The sequence below is a fragment of the Rousettus aegyptiacus genome, unplaced genomic scaffold (assembly GCF_014176215.1).
Source record: "Rousettus aegyptiacus isolate mRouAeg1 unplaced genomic scaffold, mRouAeg1.p scaffold_m13_p_11, whole genome shotgun sequence".
Classification (NCBI taxonomy): domain Eukaryota; kingdom Metazoa; phylum Chordata; class Mammalia; order Chiroptera; family Pteropodidae; genus Rousettus; species Rousettus aegyptiacus.
Genome location: NW_023416286.1, coordinates 60,037,046 through 60,056,919, shown reverse-complemented (window position 1 = coordinate 60,056,919; position 19,874 = coordinate 60,037,046). Strand labels below are relative to the sequence as shown.

General features: G+C 33.6%; 1 protein-coding gene across 3 annotated transcripts in view; it reads right to left on the bottom strand.

The window, feature by feature from the left end:
- Positions 1–255: 255 nt before the first annotated feature.
- UGGT2 (UDP-glucose glycoprotein glucosyltransferase 2) overlaps positions 256–19,874 on the bottom strand; it is a 139,337-nt gene continuing 119,718 nt past the window's right edge. The window contains exons 35-40 of one of the 3 annotated variants that reach the window (XM_036228871.1): positions 18,504–18,664; positions 17,884–17,998; positions 15,486–15,581; positions 15,086–15,202; positions 11,000–11,126; positions 256–632 (exon numbers count right to left, since the gene is read on the bottom strand). In XM_036228871.1, coding sequence (XP_036084764.1) covers positions 610–632; positions 11,000–11,126; positions 15,086–15,202; positions 15,486–15,581; positions 17,884–17,998; positions 18,504–18,664 — 639 coding nt within the window. In that variant the 3' untranslated portion in view covers positions 256–609. Of the gene's footprint in view, positions 633–10,955; positions 11,127–15,085; positions 15,203–15,485; positions 15,582–17,883; positions 17,999–18,503; positions 18,665–19,874 lie in introns of those variants that run through there. The other 2 variants (XM_016158624.2, XM_016158623.2) reach the window with 2 other exon arrangements.

Genomic DNA, 19,874 nt, shown 5'->3' with positions numbered 1-19,874 from the left:
CAGTTCTTTTTTAAAAAGAATATGTGCATACCCCGTAAGTCCACAAATATTTTATAAAAATTCAGAAATATTAAAATACAAATACAGCATAAAACATAAGATTTAAGATAAAATAATGATTATAGTGCAATAGTACTTCCATTTTAAAACAACGGTTAAGGTATAAATGGGCTTATTATTTTTTTTTTTATTCAGAAATAATCATGAGTCCTTTCTCAGAAGAAAACAAAATATGTTTCGCTAATTTTAAATGCATTCTGTAAGAAAATATGAATATACAAAGAGCTGGAATACACAAAGATGTAGATGGTTTGCTAAATCCCCATGAGTCAAATATGTTCTATTGGGTTACCTGGAAAAATATCACTTTAACTGGTGAAAAGCCACTGTTTTAAGCAATCAGAAAAAAAGGAATAATCTAGTTTTAAATACTCAATGGTCATTTCTCATATAACTTAAATTATTTAATACTTTAAGTACATGTATTTTTAAATTGAAGAATATTCCACTGATCTTTAATGAAACTTCCAAAAGTCTTAGCAGTAGTTCCACACTTCCCCAGCAGGTGGCAGATTTCTGGTCATTTTTATCTTCTTATAGAAGCCAGTGCTAGAGTTCATCGTGTGCCAAAACTGCAGGGGAGGAAAGTTTATTTAGTTCTTGATATCTTAAATATAAAATTAGCTTAAATCTCACTGTTGTAGAGGAGATGCAAAAAGCACAGGTACTGACTGAAGATCCTTTTGTTATTTTAGTACCCATTTGCTTCATTATGTGGCATGAGAATAAATCCTTGTACGTTATGGCATCTACTGTATTGTATCATAAAGATCTGCCTTTTTACCACCTAGCAGTGAATTCTCATGAACCTATGAGCACAAGGACCATACCTTATTTATCTCTGTTACCTCTAGGACCTAGCATTCTGCCTGGCAATGGAAACCTTGAAAAATACAAATTACTCACCATACACGAAGTTTCCTATCATTAATGTAATGGAACAACAGAGCATGAGACATATGTGGTCCTCTTCTACGACGGGAGGAGAGAGTATTCAAAGATAGACCTACGTACTATACAAATGCGAGAATCGATACTAGCGAAGGCTCTTAGAGACAAAATGGTTTCCTTCTGCACCACTGAGCTGTCACATGGATTTAAGAACACTTAGAATACAAAATCGTATTTTCAGGTAGAAACTGATGAAAATACAACTTAAATGCTACCTGTTCCATAATTCAAGATGGCAGACTATGTTTCTCCACTAAATTCCACTTGAAAAATAAATATAAAAGGGAATAACTAATAATAGGAGAAGTGGTTATGTGACACATCATTGGAGCAGAAATGTCGATGGATTTCTAGAAATGGAAATCAACAAACAGCTCCGATGATGAGTTGATATGCCTGACAGAGGAGGCTGGGATAGCCTCCTAACAGAAAACACTGGTGGGGAGTAAGTCAGCGAAGCAATTAACTGAAGCACTCTGGGAAATCTGTGCCTGTCAGCTCCCCACTCTCATTCTTCCTAGTGCATCCAAGTGAATCTGACAACTGTTTATTCCAAGAGAAAAAGCAGAAGACTATTCTTGAAAACAAACTGAACAATCTATGGGTGGGAGTGGGGTGGGGGAAGCACAGAGGCAGAGAGAGGGTAAAAGAGAGCTAGATATAGACAGGTAGATATTTTTGTATGGGTGTTGATGCCTTGAGTAAAGTACCCTCATCTTTTGGGTAGGGTGGTGTGTGGCCATTCATCTAGAGGGGAGCCTGTCAGTTTTACACCATGCTAATGTACCTAGAACTACCAATTAATCCTCCCATTCAGAGAAGAAGCCTATTGGCGAAACACACATTTACATGGCATAAGAAACCTATGCCAGGTATCTATATTAATCAGTCTAGTTGTTCATTCTTATATACAAAGAGCCAAGGATCTCCAGGGATTTGAGGAAGACCAATAACAAAATATAAAAACAAAAAAAAGATGACAAAGATGATCGCAAAAAATGATTCACACGATGGAAACAAAGTTAAGAGAACCAAAGAAATACTTAAAATAATTCCAATGAATATTTTTTAGAGATATCTAAAAAATCGATGAAGCCATAAAACAAGAACTGAAACTCAAAGGGAGCAGGGAAAGCAGGGAAAAGAAAGATCTGTTGGAAATTAGGATGTGACTTCCCCTCTCAAAAAGACTAATAAAAGGGTTAAAAATAAAAGTAAAAAAAAAAAAAATCCCAAAATACTGAGGGGAATATAAAAAGAAAATGTAACCACAGAAATATGAAGGATCATAAGAGACTGTTAGGAATAACTATATGTCAACAAGCTGGACAATGTAGGAAAAATGGATACATTCCTAAAAACATACAACCTACCAATACTGAATAAAGAAGAAATAGAAAATCTGAACTGACCACTTACTATAAGGAGACCGAATCAGTAAACAAAAACCTCTTAACAAAAGTCAAGGACCAGATAGCATCACTGGTGAATTCTGCTGAACATTTAAATAAGAATCAATACCAATCCTTCTTGAACTTCCAAAAAATAAAAGATGAAGGGATACTTCCAAAAGTAATTTTGCAAGGCCAGCATAACCCTAATACAAAAACCAAAGGATACCATAAGATTCAGGCCAATATTCCTGATAAACAAGTATGTAAAAATTCTCAATAAAATATTAGCAAACCAAATTCAACAATACATTAAAGGGATCATACACCATGATCAAGTGGGATTTATTTCATGAATGCAAGGATGGTTCAACATCCAGAAATCAATCAATATGATATACCGCATTAATAAAATGAAGGATGAAAACAATTTCAGTAGCTGCAGAAAAAACAATTGACCAAATTCATGATCCATTTATAAAAACTCCCAAAAAAGTGGGTACAGAGGAAACATATCTCAACATAACACAGGCCATATTAAGACGACGAGCCCACATCTAACCTCATATTGAACAATGAAAACCTATGAGCTTTTCCTTTAAGATCAGGAACAAGACAGAGATGCCCACTATTGCCACTTTTATTTAACACTGTACTGAAGTCCTAGCCATAGCAATTAGGTAAGAAAAAGGAATACAAGGCAACCAAATTGGAAAGGAAGAAGTAAAACTGTCACTATTTGCTGATGACATATTATATATAGAAAACCCTAAAGACTCCACCAAAAACTGTTAGAATAAGCAAATTCAGTAAAGCCGCAAGATACAAAGTCACTATACAGAAATCTATTGCATTTCTACACACTAATAAGCCATCAGAAAGAAAAATTGAGAAAATCCCATTTACGGTTGCATCAAAAAGAATAAAACACCTAGAAATAAATTTAATCAATGAGGTGAAAGACTTGTAACATTGAAAACTATAAGACATCGAAGACACAAATAGAAAGATATTCCATGCTCATGGATTAGGATAATTAGTGTTGTTAAAATGTGCATCTACACAAAGCAATCCACAGGTTCAACAAAATCCCTACCAAAACTCCTCTGGCATTTTTCACAGAAATAAACCATCCTAAAGTTTGTATAGAACCAAAAAGACACTGAATAGCTAAAACAATCTTAAGAAAAAACAAAGCTCTAGGCATCATGCTTTCCAATTTCAAACTATATCACAAAGCTACAGTAATCAGAACAGCATAGTATTGGCATAAAGACAAACACACAGATCAACGAAACAGGACGAACAGCTGAGAAATAAACCCATGCGTAAATGGTCAATTAATTTACAACAAAGGACCTAAGAATATACAATGAAGAAAGACAGTCTCTTCGATAAATCATGCTGGAACAAATGGACAGCCACACAAAAAAGAATGAATCTAGATCACTATCTTCCATTGTACACAAACATTAACTCAAAATAGATTAAAGACATCAATATTAGACCTGGAAACCATAAAGCTCTTAGGTGAAAAATCAGGTGGTAAACTTGTTGACATTGGTCTCGGTGATGATTTTTGACACCAAAAGCAAAGGCAACAAAAGTAAAAGTAAATAAATGGGACTATATCAAACTAAAAAGTTTCTGCACAGCAAAGGAAACAACCAACAATATGAAAAGACAATCTATGGAATGGCAGAAAATATTTGCAAATCATGAATGTGATAAGGGGTTAATATCCAAAATACATAAAGAACTGATACAACTCAACAGTAGAAAAGTAATCCAATTTTTACCAAAAGGGCAAAGGACCTGTATAGACATTTCTCCAAAGGCATACAGATGGCCAACAGTTAAGTTACAAGAAAAAGTGCTCAACATTACTAATCATCGGAGAAATACAAATCAAAATCATGATGAGATATGTATCACCTCATACCTGATAGAATGGCTATCTAATTATCAAAAAGAATTAACAGAAAGAATGTGGAAAAAAGGGAAGGCTTGTACACTGTTGATAGGAATATAATTTGGTGCAGCCTGTTTACTATGGAAATCAGTATAAAGGTTCCTCGAAATTTTAAAAACAGAACTACTGTATGATACAAAACACTATCATAGTAGAGGACTTAAATACCCCACTGTCAGATATAGACCGATCATCCAAACAAAAAATCAATAAGGAAATAACATCTTTATATGACATATTAGACCAACTGGATATAATTGACATTTACAGAGCCTTTCATCCCAAAACAGCTGCTTATACATTCTTCTCTAGTGTACATGGAATATTCTAGAGAATCGACCAAATATTGGGACACAGAAATAGCCTCAACAAATATAAAGGGGTTGAAATCATACCGACCATATTTTCTGATCATAATGCTTTGAAACTAGAGATCAACTAGAGAAAGAAAGCAGGAAGAACCACAAATACATGGAGATTAAACAACATGCTACTGAAGAATAACTGGGTCAGAGAAGAAAGAAAAAGAGAGATCGAAAGATACATAGAAACAAATGATAATGACAGTACAACATATCAAATCTTTTGGCACATGGCAAAAGTGGTCATAAGAGGAAAGTTCTTATCATTACAGGCCTATCTCCAAAAACGAGAACGAGCCCAAATAAATGAGCTAATGCTTCATCTTAAAAAACTAGAAAAGGAAAAACAAATGAAACCTAAAGTCAGCAGATGGAAAGAAATAATCAAAATTAGAGCAGAAATAAATGAAATTGAAAACAAAATACGACAGAAAAATAAATGCTGCAAAGAGCTGGTTCTTTGAGAAGGTTAATGAAATTAATAAAACCCTGGCTAGACTTACTAAAGAAAAAAGAAAGGACACAAATAAACAAAATCAGGGATGAAAGAGGGAAAAATACAACTGATATCACTGAAATACAAAGGATCATACAAGAATACTATGAAAAAGTATATAACGCCAAATTTAATAACCTAGAAGAAATGGACCAGTACTTAGAAAAATGGAACCTTCCTAGAATCAATCAAGAAGAACTGGAAAATCTAAACAGACCAATCAACAGTATGGAAATGGAAACAATCATCAAAAATCTATCAAAAAGTAAAAATACAGGACCAGGTGGCTTCATTAGTGAATTCTACCAAACATTCAAAGATTTAATACCTATTCTCAAACTCTTCCAAAAAATCAAAGTGGAGGCAATAATTCCCAACTCATTTTATGAGGTCAATATTACCCTGATACCAAAACCTGGTTAAGATAACACACAAAAAAGAAGCCTACACACCAATATCTCTCATGAACACAGATGCAAAAATCCTAAATAAGATACTAGTGAACCGAATACAGCAATTTATTAAAAGTATTGTATACCACGATCAAGTGGGGTTCATCCCAGAAGCACAGGATGGTTCAACATATGGAAATCGATTAATGTGATACACTGCATAAACAAATTAAAAAAATATGATCATATCAATAGATGCAGAAAAAGCCTTTGACAAGATATAGCACCATTTATGATCAAAACACTTAACAAAATCAGTACAGAAGGACAAAACCTTAACATAATAAAGGCCGTATGTGACAAACCTTCAGCCAACATTTTACTTAATGAAGAAAAACTAAAACCTTCCAAGATCAGGAACAAGGCAAGGCTGTCCACTATTATTCAATATAACATTAGAGGTCCTAGCAAGTGCCATCAGGCAAGAGAAAGATACAGAAGGCATCCAAATAGGAAATGAAGTCGTCAAACAGTCACTATTTACGGATGACATGATTTTCTCTATAGAAAACCCTAAAGACTCCACAAGAACACTGTTAGAAACAATAAGCAAATACAGTAAAGTTTCAGGATACAAAATCAATGTTCAAAGATTCATAGCATTCCTATATTCTAATAATAAAGTGTCAGAAAAAGAAATAGAAAAAATAATTTTTTGCAATTGCAACAAAAAGAATAAAATACCTAGGAATAAATCTAATGAAATATGTGAAGGACCTATATAATGAAAACTACAAGACCCTATTAAAAGAAATCGAAGAAGATACAAAGATATTCCATGTTCTTAGATTAGAAGAATCAACATAGTTAAAATGACCATATTATCTTAAGCATTATACAGATTTAATGCAATCCCCATCAAAATCCCATCAGCAGTTTTTAAAGAAATAGAAAAATCATCAGATTTGTATGGAAGCACAAAAGACCCCAAACTGCCAAAGCCATCATGAGAAAATAGAACGAGGCCGGAGGCATCACTCTGCATGACTTCAAATTATACTACAAAGCAGCAGTAATCAAAACAGCATGGTATTAGCAGAAAAACAGACACACAAACCAGAGGAACGAAACCAAGAGTCCAGAAGTAAATCCATATTTATATGGGCAAGTAATTTTGACAAAAAAAAAAAGCCAAAAAAAAAAAAATACAGTGGAGAAAGGAAAGCCTGATGCTGGAAAAACTGGAAAGCCGCCTGCAAAAGAATGAAATGAGACTGTCATCTATCACCACACACAAAAGGTGGTGACAGAAAGAAATCTAACTATAGGAGGTGAACACACAGTGTAAATATATATGCCTTACTGTTAAAGTGTACAGGTGAAACTTACTGGATTTTGTTAACCAATGTCTCCATAGAAAAACAATTATAAAAAACAGCCAAGAAATGGAAACGACCTAAATGTTCACTGATGAATTGATGGATAAAAAATGGAATATTCTTCAGGCATGAAAAAGGAGGAAACCCTGCCATTTGTGAAAAAAGGGATGGAACTTAAGGTCATTATGCTAAGTAAAATAAATCAGACAAAGAAATGATTTCATTTACATACAGAATTAAAAAATAAAACACCAATAATCTAAGCTGGTTGCCTGAGGTGGGGAAAGGGGATGGGCAAAATTGGTGAAGTGAGTCAAAAGGTACAACCGTCTAGTTATAAATAAGGCATGGGGGTGTAATGCACAGCATGGTGATTGTAGTTAATACTTCATTGTGTACGTAAAAGCTGCTAAGAGAAATCTTAAAAGTTCTCATCACATGAAAAAAATTTTGGAATTATGTATGGTAATGAATATTAGACTTATGATATTTTTCCTATACAAATATCAAATCACTGTGTTGTAAACCTGAAATTAATGTTACATATCAACTATATCTTAATATTTTAAAAAAGAATAAAGGTAATGATCAAGTACAATTTATCCTAAGAATACAAGGATGATTCAATATTAGGAATAATGATTTAAAATTAGGAAATCTATTATTAATAAATCCAAGTAAAAATAATATAGTCACCTCTATTTCTGTTAGGGAGTTGATACAAATATTTATTAAAATAGGAATCAAGAATATTTTCTTAACATAGTAAAATATAATTTTTTAGTCCATTACCCATTAGCTATTACTTAATGGGTAAACACAGAGATTGCGTAGGCAAAGTGGGAAAAAAGAGGCCTACTACCGCCACTGTTATTTAACATTGTATTGTATACATCTGCGATAGCAATTAGAGAAGAAAAAGCAATATGAGATAGAAAGATTAGAAGGGAAGAAAAAAAACGCATCTGTGCTTGCAGATAAGATATATGTATTCCTGGAAATCAAGAGAATCAATGGAAACATTACTGTAAATGTCAGAATTCAGTATCATCACAAAAATAAAAATTCATACACAGAAAACAATAGTCTTTCTATATACTAGCGACTACCAGTAAGAAGATATACTGAAAGAGAAAATCCCATTTATAGTAGTAACGAAAAGACAAAGACAAAATAAATACCTAGGAATAATCTTAAAAAGCTATGTATAAAAACTGTATGATTAAAATATTATGATTTGACAAAAGAAAGCTGGACTGAACATGCAGAAAGAGACATGATCTAGATGGGAAGAAAATTTCATGAAGATGTCAATACTCCCTGGGCTGCCTGATTTAATGTAGTCTTCCCTCTGTCTCTCCCACCCACCCACCACCTCCTCTCCTTCAAAAAAAAAAAAAAAAAAAAATTGAGGAACTAGATAAAATGATTCTAAGGCAGGTATGGAAAAATAAACGAATAGGAACACCCAGGAAAACAATAAAAAATAACAACGAGGGGTGAAAAGCCCTACTCAATATTAAAACATAGTATAAATCCTCAATAGTTAAAGTAGTAACAGACCCATGTATAGATGGAAAACAATGGAATGGAATACAAAGTATGAAATGAAACCTAAATAACACATAAATTTAGTGTATGACAGCTAAAGGTGGCAACACAAATCTGTGGAATAAATATTAATTTTTTTCCAGTATTAGGCAACGATCCTCTAGAAAAGATGGGCAAAGAATGAGAATAAACAGTTGAAAACCAGAATGCAAATAACCCTTAAATATATGACAGAATTCTCAATTCCATTCACATTATAGGTTGAATTGTATCCCCCAAAATTCATATGCTGGAATCCTAACCTCTAATACCTCAGAATGCAACATTATTTGGATAGAGGATCTTTACAGAGGTGATCAAATTCAAATGAGGTCATTAGGGTGGGACCTAATCCAACATAACCCGTGTCTTTATAGGAAGAGGAAACTGGGACCTAGACAAGTACAGAGGAAAGATAATGGAAGAAGAGACATAAGAATAAAACAGCTATTTCAAAAGCAAAGGAGAAATGCTGGGAACAGATCCTTCCCTCATAGCCCTCAGAAGGCACTAACCCTGATGACACTTTGATCTTGGACATCCATCTTCCAGAAGTGGGAGACAAAAAAAAAAAATTTCTTTTGTTTAAGCCACCTAGTTTGTGGAACTTTTACAGCAACCCCAGCAAGCTAATACAATTTATAAAAAGAGAACTGCAAAGTTATAAAAGAAGGTATGCTATAAACTTAAAAACAGTTGCCTCTTTGGGCTGAAGTAACATAGGACTTCTAATTTTATTCTATATATTCAATGTTGTTTTAATGTTCATAATAAATATGACTTACATTTGTAATTAAAAATTAAGAAACCAAAAATATCTTTTGTAAAACTTATTAATACACATAACCACACATAAACATACACATGGGCATGTAATTTTTAAGATTGGGTCGATCATATAAAATTCTATAACCAATTTTTTTAAAAACATGCTGTTAGCAAGTCTCTTGGAAGGCTACACTATATTTCATTGTATGTACCAATGTTTATGTAATAAATACAGATGAAAAGATTATTTCTATTTCATTACTAAAAACAATGCTGTAACAATCATTTATGCTATGACATGTCATTTTTCTTTTTTAAATATACATTTTTTCAAGTGAGTTGCTTGGTCAAAAGGCATATGTAGTTTTTATACACATTTTAACATTTCCCTCATTTATACAGCTACTATATTTGTGTATATGAGAATGCTCACTTGTCAATACCCTCATTATCACTGGGTATTATTAAACCTTATATCTTTTCAATTTGATAAGAGAAACATTTCATATTTCAGTGTTCTGTGCATTTAATTTTTGTGAGTTAATTATGTAAATTTTCACCTTTTTCTGCTTTCTTTCCTTCTCTCTCTCCTTATCTTCTTTATCTTTTTCTTTCTTTAAAAAGTTTTATCACTATGGAATATCTTTCTTCTGTATTGCAATGGTATCTTTCTACTAGTTAATTAAAAATACATGGATGTGTTTTAAATACAGAACTTCTCAGACAATAAATACCACACTGGTTTTGTTAAGGAAAACACAAGTCAAGACGAAACACAATGTCATGTATACATGAGACAGTTTATATGTAATCATTTCAGCTTGCCTAAAAAACAAAGCTGAGGAAAATAAAAATTATATTCTGATCTACTGGAAAAATTATTGTGAGGATTAACAATCACAGCCTGTGAAAGTCTCTAACAAACTGACTGAAACACAACAGGAGCTCAGTGCTATTTTTAAAAAAAGAGTAGACTAGATGGGAGACAGATACTTGACAAGAAAAGGGAATTATGAGGCAATCAAGAAGTTTGTAACAGCTTTAAAAGAATATCTGGCATATATTTGTTGAAGGTTTATGAAAGGTGATGAAATGTCAAGTTAAAAAAATGAAAGTAAATCTAATCCAAGTCACCCACCAGCTCAGGAGTAAGGCTATGAGAACCAGGAACACATGGGGAAACCTAGATGATCTATATGGTTAAATTTAGGAGATAGGAGGTAATATTTCTAGTTATGTGAGGCTTTTATTAAACTTCATGGCTTGGCTTTTCCTATTTGGGAAATTCAGTGTGATCTTCAAAGAAGCATTTTTTATTTTATTTTATTTTTTACTTTTTTACCTCTCTTGTGTCAGGGGGCTATTTCTATACTACTCATCTATGTGGTGATATGAATTAAAGCATATCTATGGAGGAATAGATTATCTATCCATGTTTTAAATTTGCAAGCTTAGTCCACATAAAAATGAGATTCTTAATCATGTCACTTTCTTAAGAGAAATACTGACCTAATCATTTGACAACTTCACTAAGAAATAAATTTGTAATCTAATTTCACTTAATGCAAAATATGGCTCACAGTATTTTAATCTCAATGCAACATATGGTTCATATACCACTGCAGAATGATGACTTACTTTCATTTTTCTTCTTGTTTTCAAGGTGATCTAACAGTCGTCGTATTTCATTATCATACTCTACCCATTCTGGGACAATCCTGGCAGCAGCTTCTAGTTTGGGTTCCTTTGTTTTGGGATTATTGCACTAAAAGTTTAAATAAAGTTTTGTTAATTATAAAATCATGCTCCAGAAACATAAAAGAAATACTTGAGGGCCCTGCTGTGTCACTATAGTAAAAAAAAAAAAAAAATGCATTTTATAAAAAGCAGAGTTCTAGGTACTAAGAACTTGAAATACTGGAATTTGTTTAATAGAAAAAGGATCAAATGAAATGAAAAATCATAGGTTATGTAAACAATAAGTTCGGTGCAAATACTTCAATCAGAAATTTAAACAAAAATTGTTTAAAGACATTGCGATGGTTCATAAGAAGTTTCTCAATTTTGTAAAATGTTTTGACAAGAGATCTAAATATATGACCATTCTGATAAAGAACAGACTATATTAATAAATATTTTATTGCCTTTTCTTTGGACCAAAAATCTGGTTTTATATACTTACATTTTCCCCAGGCAAAACCATTTGTAAGCCTTTAGAGATGTCTTCAGTTTCTTTAGCAAAAGCATTAATTCCCCTTCATATGCTTCTGTTCTAATTAGCAATTGTGATTACATTTAAAATCATTTAACTGGAACTAATTTGTCAAAATACTGATAGTTGTGAAATTCAGAGTATTCCATCAACCTCATGCTGTAAAAATATTGAACAATTCTGCTTAATAGGCACAGTGGGGAAAAAAATGGATGTGAATCTTTGGTCCTCACAGTGTCAATTCCGCACTTACTGGCAGAGTAAGACTTGTACATGTCACTTCGTGTGTGTGTATATGTGAGGGTGGTCTTAGCTTCTTCATCTACGAAGGAGGAAATTAAAACAATATCATCTCCAAGGTTCATATATGATCAATATATGATCAATTTAAACTATTTAGCACGTGATCCTACGATAGAGTTTCTTGGAAAATTAAATGTAAGAGGCAGAGGTATAGGAGAAGGCTGAGAAGGATCTGATTCTGGATGTATCTGAAGGTACAGCTAACAAGAACTGCTAATGGCTTGATTGTGAGTTGTGAGAAAAGAGGTGTTAATGATGACCCCAGTGTCTTTGGCTTGAGCAAAGTAAAAAATGTAGATCCATGACTTAGATAGAAGAGACTATGGAAGACTATGGGAGGAGCAAAAACTTGACAAAATTACACAGGCATCCATTTCCTCATTACAAAGCATTAACAGATAATGCGTCCTGACTCTCACTTCTACCTGACATTTTCTTGTGGTTGCTACAACGTGCCTTTCCAAAGCCTTATGGGAAGGCCATTCGTTATGAGCCATGAGCCTGTTGTCTTAATCTTTTCTTCACCAAATATTTTCAGTTCATTGCATTGTGGATTTTTTTCTACAGTAATATATTCCCAAAGTGGAAAGCAGAATTTGCTCTGCAAAAATTAACTTTACAGGCAATATGTTTTATACAGGTAATGGAACTATTTTCTTTTTGTGTAAGAAGCTTGTAAAATAAAAATACTATGTTTTCTTAGGTTTTTGTGCTAATTTTTTTTTCCCCCTACAGTCTATATTCATGGGGTTTAAATGGGGCTATCCTGCCCCTCAGGGGAGCTTTGGTAAGGTCTGGAGACATTTCTGGTTGTCATGACTAGGGGCTTGTGGAGTGCTACTGCCATCTCGTGGGTAGAGGCCAGGGATGCAGCTAAACATTCAATAATGAATAGGACAGCACCACAACCATTATGTGGTCCAAAATGTCAATAATGCCCAGACTGAGAAATTCGGATTAAAATAGCCTTACCTTCTATACCATTATTCATGTTTTTTCTATTTATTAGGGACATTTCCTTGGGATTTTCTGCATTCTCCTAACTTTTTCCCCAAGAAGCTGACCTAAAGTAGCAATGGTCTCTCACTTTTATTTCAAGTATTTTTGTGGGAGAGATGGCTATGCTGTCCACAAAAATTTATGCCACCTGTCCTTTTCCTATGTAGACCTATTGCTAGGAAGTAGCTTCCCATCCAGGAATGACATTTCTCAGCTCCTCTTACCATGACCAATTTCCACTAAGGGGCAAATTAGGAGTCAGAATGCATTCTCTACGCTCCTTTTCCCCTTCACTCCAGATCGTATTATCCAATGGAAATATAATGGAAACCACGTATGTAATTTAAAATGTGCTAGTAGCTACATATAAAAATAGAAAAGGAACAGGTGAAATAAATTTTAATACTGTATTTTATTTAACCCAATATATACAAAATGTTATCCGTCTATATGTAATCAATATAAAAATTAGTAATGAGATATTTTTACATTCTTTTTATTGTACTGAGTCTTCCAAATACAGTGTGTATTTTACACCTTACAGAACATCTCAATTCAGACCAGCAACATTTTAAGTGCTCAATGGCTACATGTGGCAAGTGACTGCCATACTTGCCAGATGGATACAGATGATGACAGGACCCTAGAGGATGAAGAAGCCACAGCTGAGTGGAGACTGGTTCCTGAGTCATGATATACAGGAAGCTGTATATACTCACTGTTAGGAAACCCAGTTAGATCTGTACTTGGGTGAGTGTGAAACCACTGAAATTAGGGGGTTTGTTACAGTTCAGTAGTTCAAGGTAACCTAAGTATTCCTAAAGATCCCAAGGAGACTGTATGTAACTAATGTATGTCACAATCTTATATGTTATAACACAACCTTGAACAACATCTTAAAAGTTATTTTTAGTAATGTCCTTAAGCTCTCTTTAGAAAATTCCCTGGCTTTCTTCTTAACAATGCCACCTCACTTGTTTCTGCTACATTCTATCATTACAGTTGCACTCTAACATGTTGGCATGTTATTTTTTTCTATACATTTCTACACATATCTAGAAAAAAGTCCCTATATTTTATTGTCCTATCTTATTTTGTTCAAAACTATGTGAATTCTAAAATTTTGATAGTTTTTTTTCAGCAAAGATCTTGTTAACAATTATTTTATACTTAAATTAGCACATAATAACAATAAGGTCTGAAAAACAATGATAATGTCTTGTAAGTGTTGAAGACCATATAGTATTGGAATGTAAATTTTAGACAGTTGCACAGTAAATAAATTAGTTTGAAATATTTCATTTCTAGGAGAGTTAAACTGTGTAGCATAAATTGCTTAAAATAAAAATGTAAAACAAAAACTCAAAAATAAGAAAAATAGACATGTTTAAGATAATTTAAATAGACAGAATTCTTTTGGTTATCTTTATTTGGGAAAATATTGGCAGGAGAATAAAACTGATATGTCAACAGTTAATTCATGAATATTTCAGCCAGCTCACTGCCTTTCTTTAAAAATCCCTTGTACAGAAAAGAGTTAACAAAGAAGAAGCCTGAGACTGATATCGCAAGTCTGGCCCTTGGCTGGCATCTGGGAACTTACGATTTCAAGAGTGTTCCCACCATTCCCTGATGAGAATGGCTCACTGTGCCTAAACTGTGCAAACAATATGGTTTATACTGAACACCTGCTTTTCTTCTGAATGTTGGGAATTTTGCTATGTGCCAGGCAGAAGGGGTGATGAGCCCCAGTAAAAATCTGGGGCATTGGGTTTCTGATAAGGTTCCCTGGTAGACAACATTTCATGTGTTGTAGAAATTTTCAGAGCTTAAGGAATGAAGCTTGTTCCATGTAACTTTACAGGGAGTGGGCTCTTGGAAGCCCACAACTGGTTTTCTCTAGACTTCACCCATGTGCCTTTTCCCTTTGCTGACTTTGCTTTGTATCCTTTCACTGGAACGTATCATAGCCATGAGCATGACTATATTCTTAGTCTTGTGAGTCCTCTTAGTGATCATCAAACCTGGAGGTGGTCTTGGGGTCCCTCTGACACAGCCCTATACTTGCCGATTAGTAAAATAATAGTAAACAACAGACTGAGCAGCAGTGTGCTATTCCATTTGTAAAACAAAAAAAATATTTCTATTTGAACAGTTTCACAGCTGGCTCATACACAAATGAAAAAAAAAAAAATAACACAGACACATACCAGATCAATGGTTTTGGCTCTTTGTTTGGATTCATCATCACACCAAGTTTCACACCACAGCCAATCTTGAGGAAGAGACTTAATGGCAACTTGATAAATCATATTATTGGGAAGATCCTATCAAAAAATGATTTAAACAAAGAGGTATAGAAATCAGAGTTGCAGCAAAAAAGACATTTAAGCTGTCATTTAGATTATGAACAGATCCTAAAAACATGTAAATCAGAGATATCACTCTATTTTTAAGCTTTAAATACTTAATTTGATCCACTCATCTTATGTCATGAACGAACCCATGCACTGGAACTAAGCTCCCACCTGCCCTCGAATTGACTCCGAGCATTAGAGGTGAAGGAAGAGGCCCAGACACCCACCACTCTATATTCCCCAAATGGACTACCTCTATCGGTTGTGAAGCGCTCACTTTGTGCCTGCTGTGACTGCTTATATCAGTCACCACCACATTCTTCAGATTCTGAGGAGACCTTTCATTTCCCTGTTAGAAAACAATGCTCCATGAACATTTTCACATTTCTGCATGTTCAGGGCTTTCTAAAGCAAAGATTGCTGGCACTTGGGTTAAAGGATGTTTAAAAAGCAAATTAGCCCAGTGAGTTAAAGATAGAGACCTCTGGAGAGATTAAGAGACATCTTTCTCAGAGATATTTGTTTATATGCCAGGAGATGTAGATCCCTTCCCTTCCTTTCCCCAGAGAATGTTGGTTTATATTGTAGAGCAAAGGGCATGTTTCCTCTCTCTCCCAGAGGATGCAAGGGGTACTTGTATTAGCTGTTCTATCTAAGCTCCAAGATTCATAATTTTAGAGTTCTTCTCTCAACGCGCCTCTTAAATATAAATACTGGATATCCTAGCTAATGCAACAAGACAAGGAAAGAAAAGGTATACAAATCAGAAAGGAAGTAAAACTGCTCACAGATGACAGAATTATTTATGTAGAAAGTCCCAAGAATCAATACAAAAACTCCTGGAACTAGTAAGTAATTATAGCAAAGTTTTAGGATACGTGTAATATACAGAAGTCAACTGCTATGTATTAACAATAAACAACTGGAATTTGAAATAAAAAACACGACATCATTATATTTGCACTGAAAAACCCCTGAAATAAATCGAGGTAAAAATCTAATAAAATATGTTCCCCTACATGAGGAAAACTACACAATTCTGATGAAAAAAATCTAGGAACATCTAAATAAATGGAGAGATAGTCCATGTTTATGAAAAGGAAGACTCAATATTGTTAAGATGTCAGTTCTTCCCAACATGATCTCTAGAGTCAATGCAATCCCAAAGTCCCAGCAAATTATTTTGTGAATATCAATCAACCAATTTTAAATTTTATATGTAAAAATATCCAGAATAGCCAACATAATACTGAAGAACAACAAACTTGGAGGACTTATACTATTAAACTTGTAGTCTTACTATAAAAATCTACAGTAATTAATAAAATATGGGATTGGCAAATGAGCAGACATAAACCAATGGAATAGAGAGCCCAGAAATACGGGAATTCTTTGTACTTTCTGCTCAATTTTTTTTTTTTTTCTGTAAACCTAAGCTTCACTGTTCCTTCCAAAACCCTTTTCCTTGGGATCCATTCCTTAAATAACCTGGTCTGTCATCTTAGTTCAGCCACTTTCTTCCATGGTCATGTCTTAGTCAAGTCCTCTGCATGTTAAATTTCATGCTCCCACTTTCTGACAACCTCTGGATTTTCAGCTCAGTCTATCAAGTGCTCAGATATCAATAATCTTTGACTCCACTGGGACCTCCAATCAATTGATCCTACCACTACTGTCCCTAACCCTTTAATGTCTTTGCTCCCTTCCTTACATAGTGTAATTTCCATGGTTAATCACTGCAGTTAATCTCTTGAATATACTCTCAGTTATCTTACCCTGCTTCATGCACTCAGTTGTATGCACTTGGCAAAATTAAAGTTCTGGTTAAATCTAAACCTCCGCACTCATGCCCATGCAGCCGAACGTGGCTTGCAAAGCACACACAGATACACATAAACATGCTGCTTTCACTTTAACCTTATGAACGTGAATCTTAAGGGGGATCTTAATGCTGTCTGACAATTAAACACATATGTCTATTCATGCACAAGTCTTTGTGTAAACATATGTTTTCATTTCTCTTGGGTAAATACCTCGAAGTGGAAAGACTGCTCATTTACAGAAGGTATAAATTTAAATTTATAAGAAATAGACAAACTTTTCAAAAATGGCTATACCATTTTACATTCTCATCAGCAATGTATTAGAGTCCTAGCTACTAAACATCCTTGTCGGCACTTGGTGTGGTCAGTCTTTTTAACGTTACCATTCTAATGGGTGTGTAGAATTATTCATTGTAGTTTTAATTAGTGGACTATGAAGAAAAAAAAGTGTCTGTTAAGTAATACAAAATGTAAGGCAGTAGAAAGGTGGGGTACGGGAGAAAAGGAGTTTGTTTTAAAGATTATATGTCTTTAAATGTTTAAATGATGATGCAAGCAAGTAAGAAAAAGATAGGTTAAGTAAGTGAAAATGGGCACATTGTGGGAAGAAGAGGTTTTAGGGTGTAAAAGTGGAGATAAAATACTATTGGTTGAGAAAATGTTGAGCTTGAAATGAAAAAATTACATGTAAGTCAAAATATCCAATAGAGGATATTCTAGAAATATATAGAAAGAGGCTGAAAGTATAAGATTTTGAAGTTTCCAAGCAGAAAGTTTGAGCAGTCTATATCTATATATTGAAAATTATTCTATGAACATTTTACTTACCTGATCTAGGTTTGAAAGACTGTTTGGATCTTGGCTGAGAGCTTGGTACTGGCCGCGGAGCCTGTCACCTGCCGCAATTCTCCTGAACTTCTTGAGATCCACTACGTATAAGGCACTGCAAAAAGTGAATCCTCCTTGATAGCCTATGTTACTTATATATTTTTACTCTCCCCCAGTGACTGTCCACAGTAATGGTATTAACTTTAGATATCCTTGGATCAAATAATAATGAATCTTTTCATAATTTTTCTCCCAATGTCTAATACTACTTCCAAGAGGTTTGAAATTTGTTAGGATCCATATCCTGTTAGAGTCACCTCAAATTCTTCCAAGATCTCATGAAATTAAATAGCCCTACAAAACAATAACAGCTTTGAAAATGGTATCTTCCTTTTGTTATAAGACAAACCGAATTTAAATCTTCTATAGTAGTTAGGAACATATTACTTGAACCAAATTACTTGGGTTTAACTCCTCACTCAGCTATGTACTAACGGTGGAAGCCTGGGTATGTTACGTAATACTGTGTGCTTTGGTTTCCACATCTATAAAACAGAACTGAGTATTGTGATTCGACAAGTTATTTACTTACTAGAAGGTAAAAATATGAATGTTCTCACCTGATATGGTATTTCCTTCTTAAAAGATGTGATGCCCAATATCCTGTTTTCCAGAAACGATATCCATCCATTTCAGTGCGGCTATCACAAAATGGAGTATACCCATAAGGAGCTCCATCCAGATCGAAATCTCTAAGTTCTTTCAGGTCATGTCTCACAATCTAAATAATTAAAATAGTTTCTCTGATGAAGACTACAAAATAATATGAGCACCTTTTATGTGACTCTCAAATCATCATTACTGTATTGTAACAATATAGAGCACTGCGTTCTCACAATTCTTCCATGTAATATGAGTTTACTAAGTTTCTTTTTTTCTCTTGTTCGTACAGATGAAAAGAAACCTAAAATTTATATACCTAGTCTGTATGAGAGGTCTCCCTAATAAGAATATTTTACATGTCATTTTTCATCAGCGTATTTTAAATAAAATGTGTTTTGGGAAAAATTAAATATTACACCAGTGCATAGCTTTAAGTTTCTCAAGGTATGTATTAGTAACTTAAAATTCTTTTTATGATGAACCTCTATTACTGTATATTGACAAATATTAGCTTGAATCAAAAAGAAAAATCTCCTGTTATCAAGAGTTTTTATGAAATTATGTTAGCATGTTTCATATTTTAATACACTTTAGCCTGCTGGAAAAATATTACTGTATGTGTTGGGAGTAGGTAGGAGAAATAAAATTTTTGTTAGAAGGTATGTTTGGAAATGCTTACTTCATCACCTACATTTGCCTGTTTTCTTAGTTTTTAATTATAATGATTCATATTTATCAACTTGGAAAACACAAAAATGTATAGAATATAAGTAAAATATACCAATAGATTTGAAAATATACATTTTTTCCCAAACATAACTAACTTGTGCATTTTATTTATATAAGATTAATATTTACACATTACTGTTCCTAGAAATTCTGTGTATTTTTCAAATATTTTTTGCCCTTAATGATTATGCAAGGTGGGTAGAGTAAAAGTCATAACAATTTTTAGATATATTAAAGCTGAGAATCGTAATGTTTTTTTGAGCCTTTGGAACTTTTTTTTCCTTTAAGTGGAAGGATGAGGATTCAGTTATTGGCTAAATGCCAAAGAATGCTGTTAAAAGTGAAAGAATGAGAAGAGAGTTGTGTTTAAGTGCTAACTTTTCTAGCTCATTTTAAACAAATATCAGCTCACATCCATAGAAACTCATATAACTCATATATTTTTATTATGGCTAATATAAGTATTTATTTATTTTTTAATTACCAAAATTTTAAAAAGTATTACTTCAGAGAGAAAACTGCCATGTCCTAAATGAAAAATGGTATTTCTTATAATATCTTTGATGTAACCCCTAGAATTTTGACTGTTTTTTAAAAAG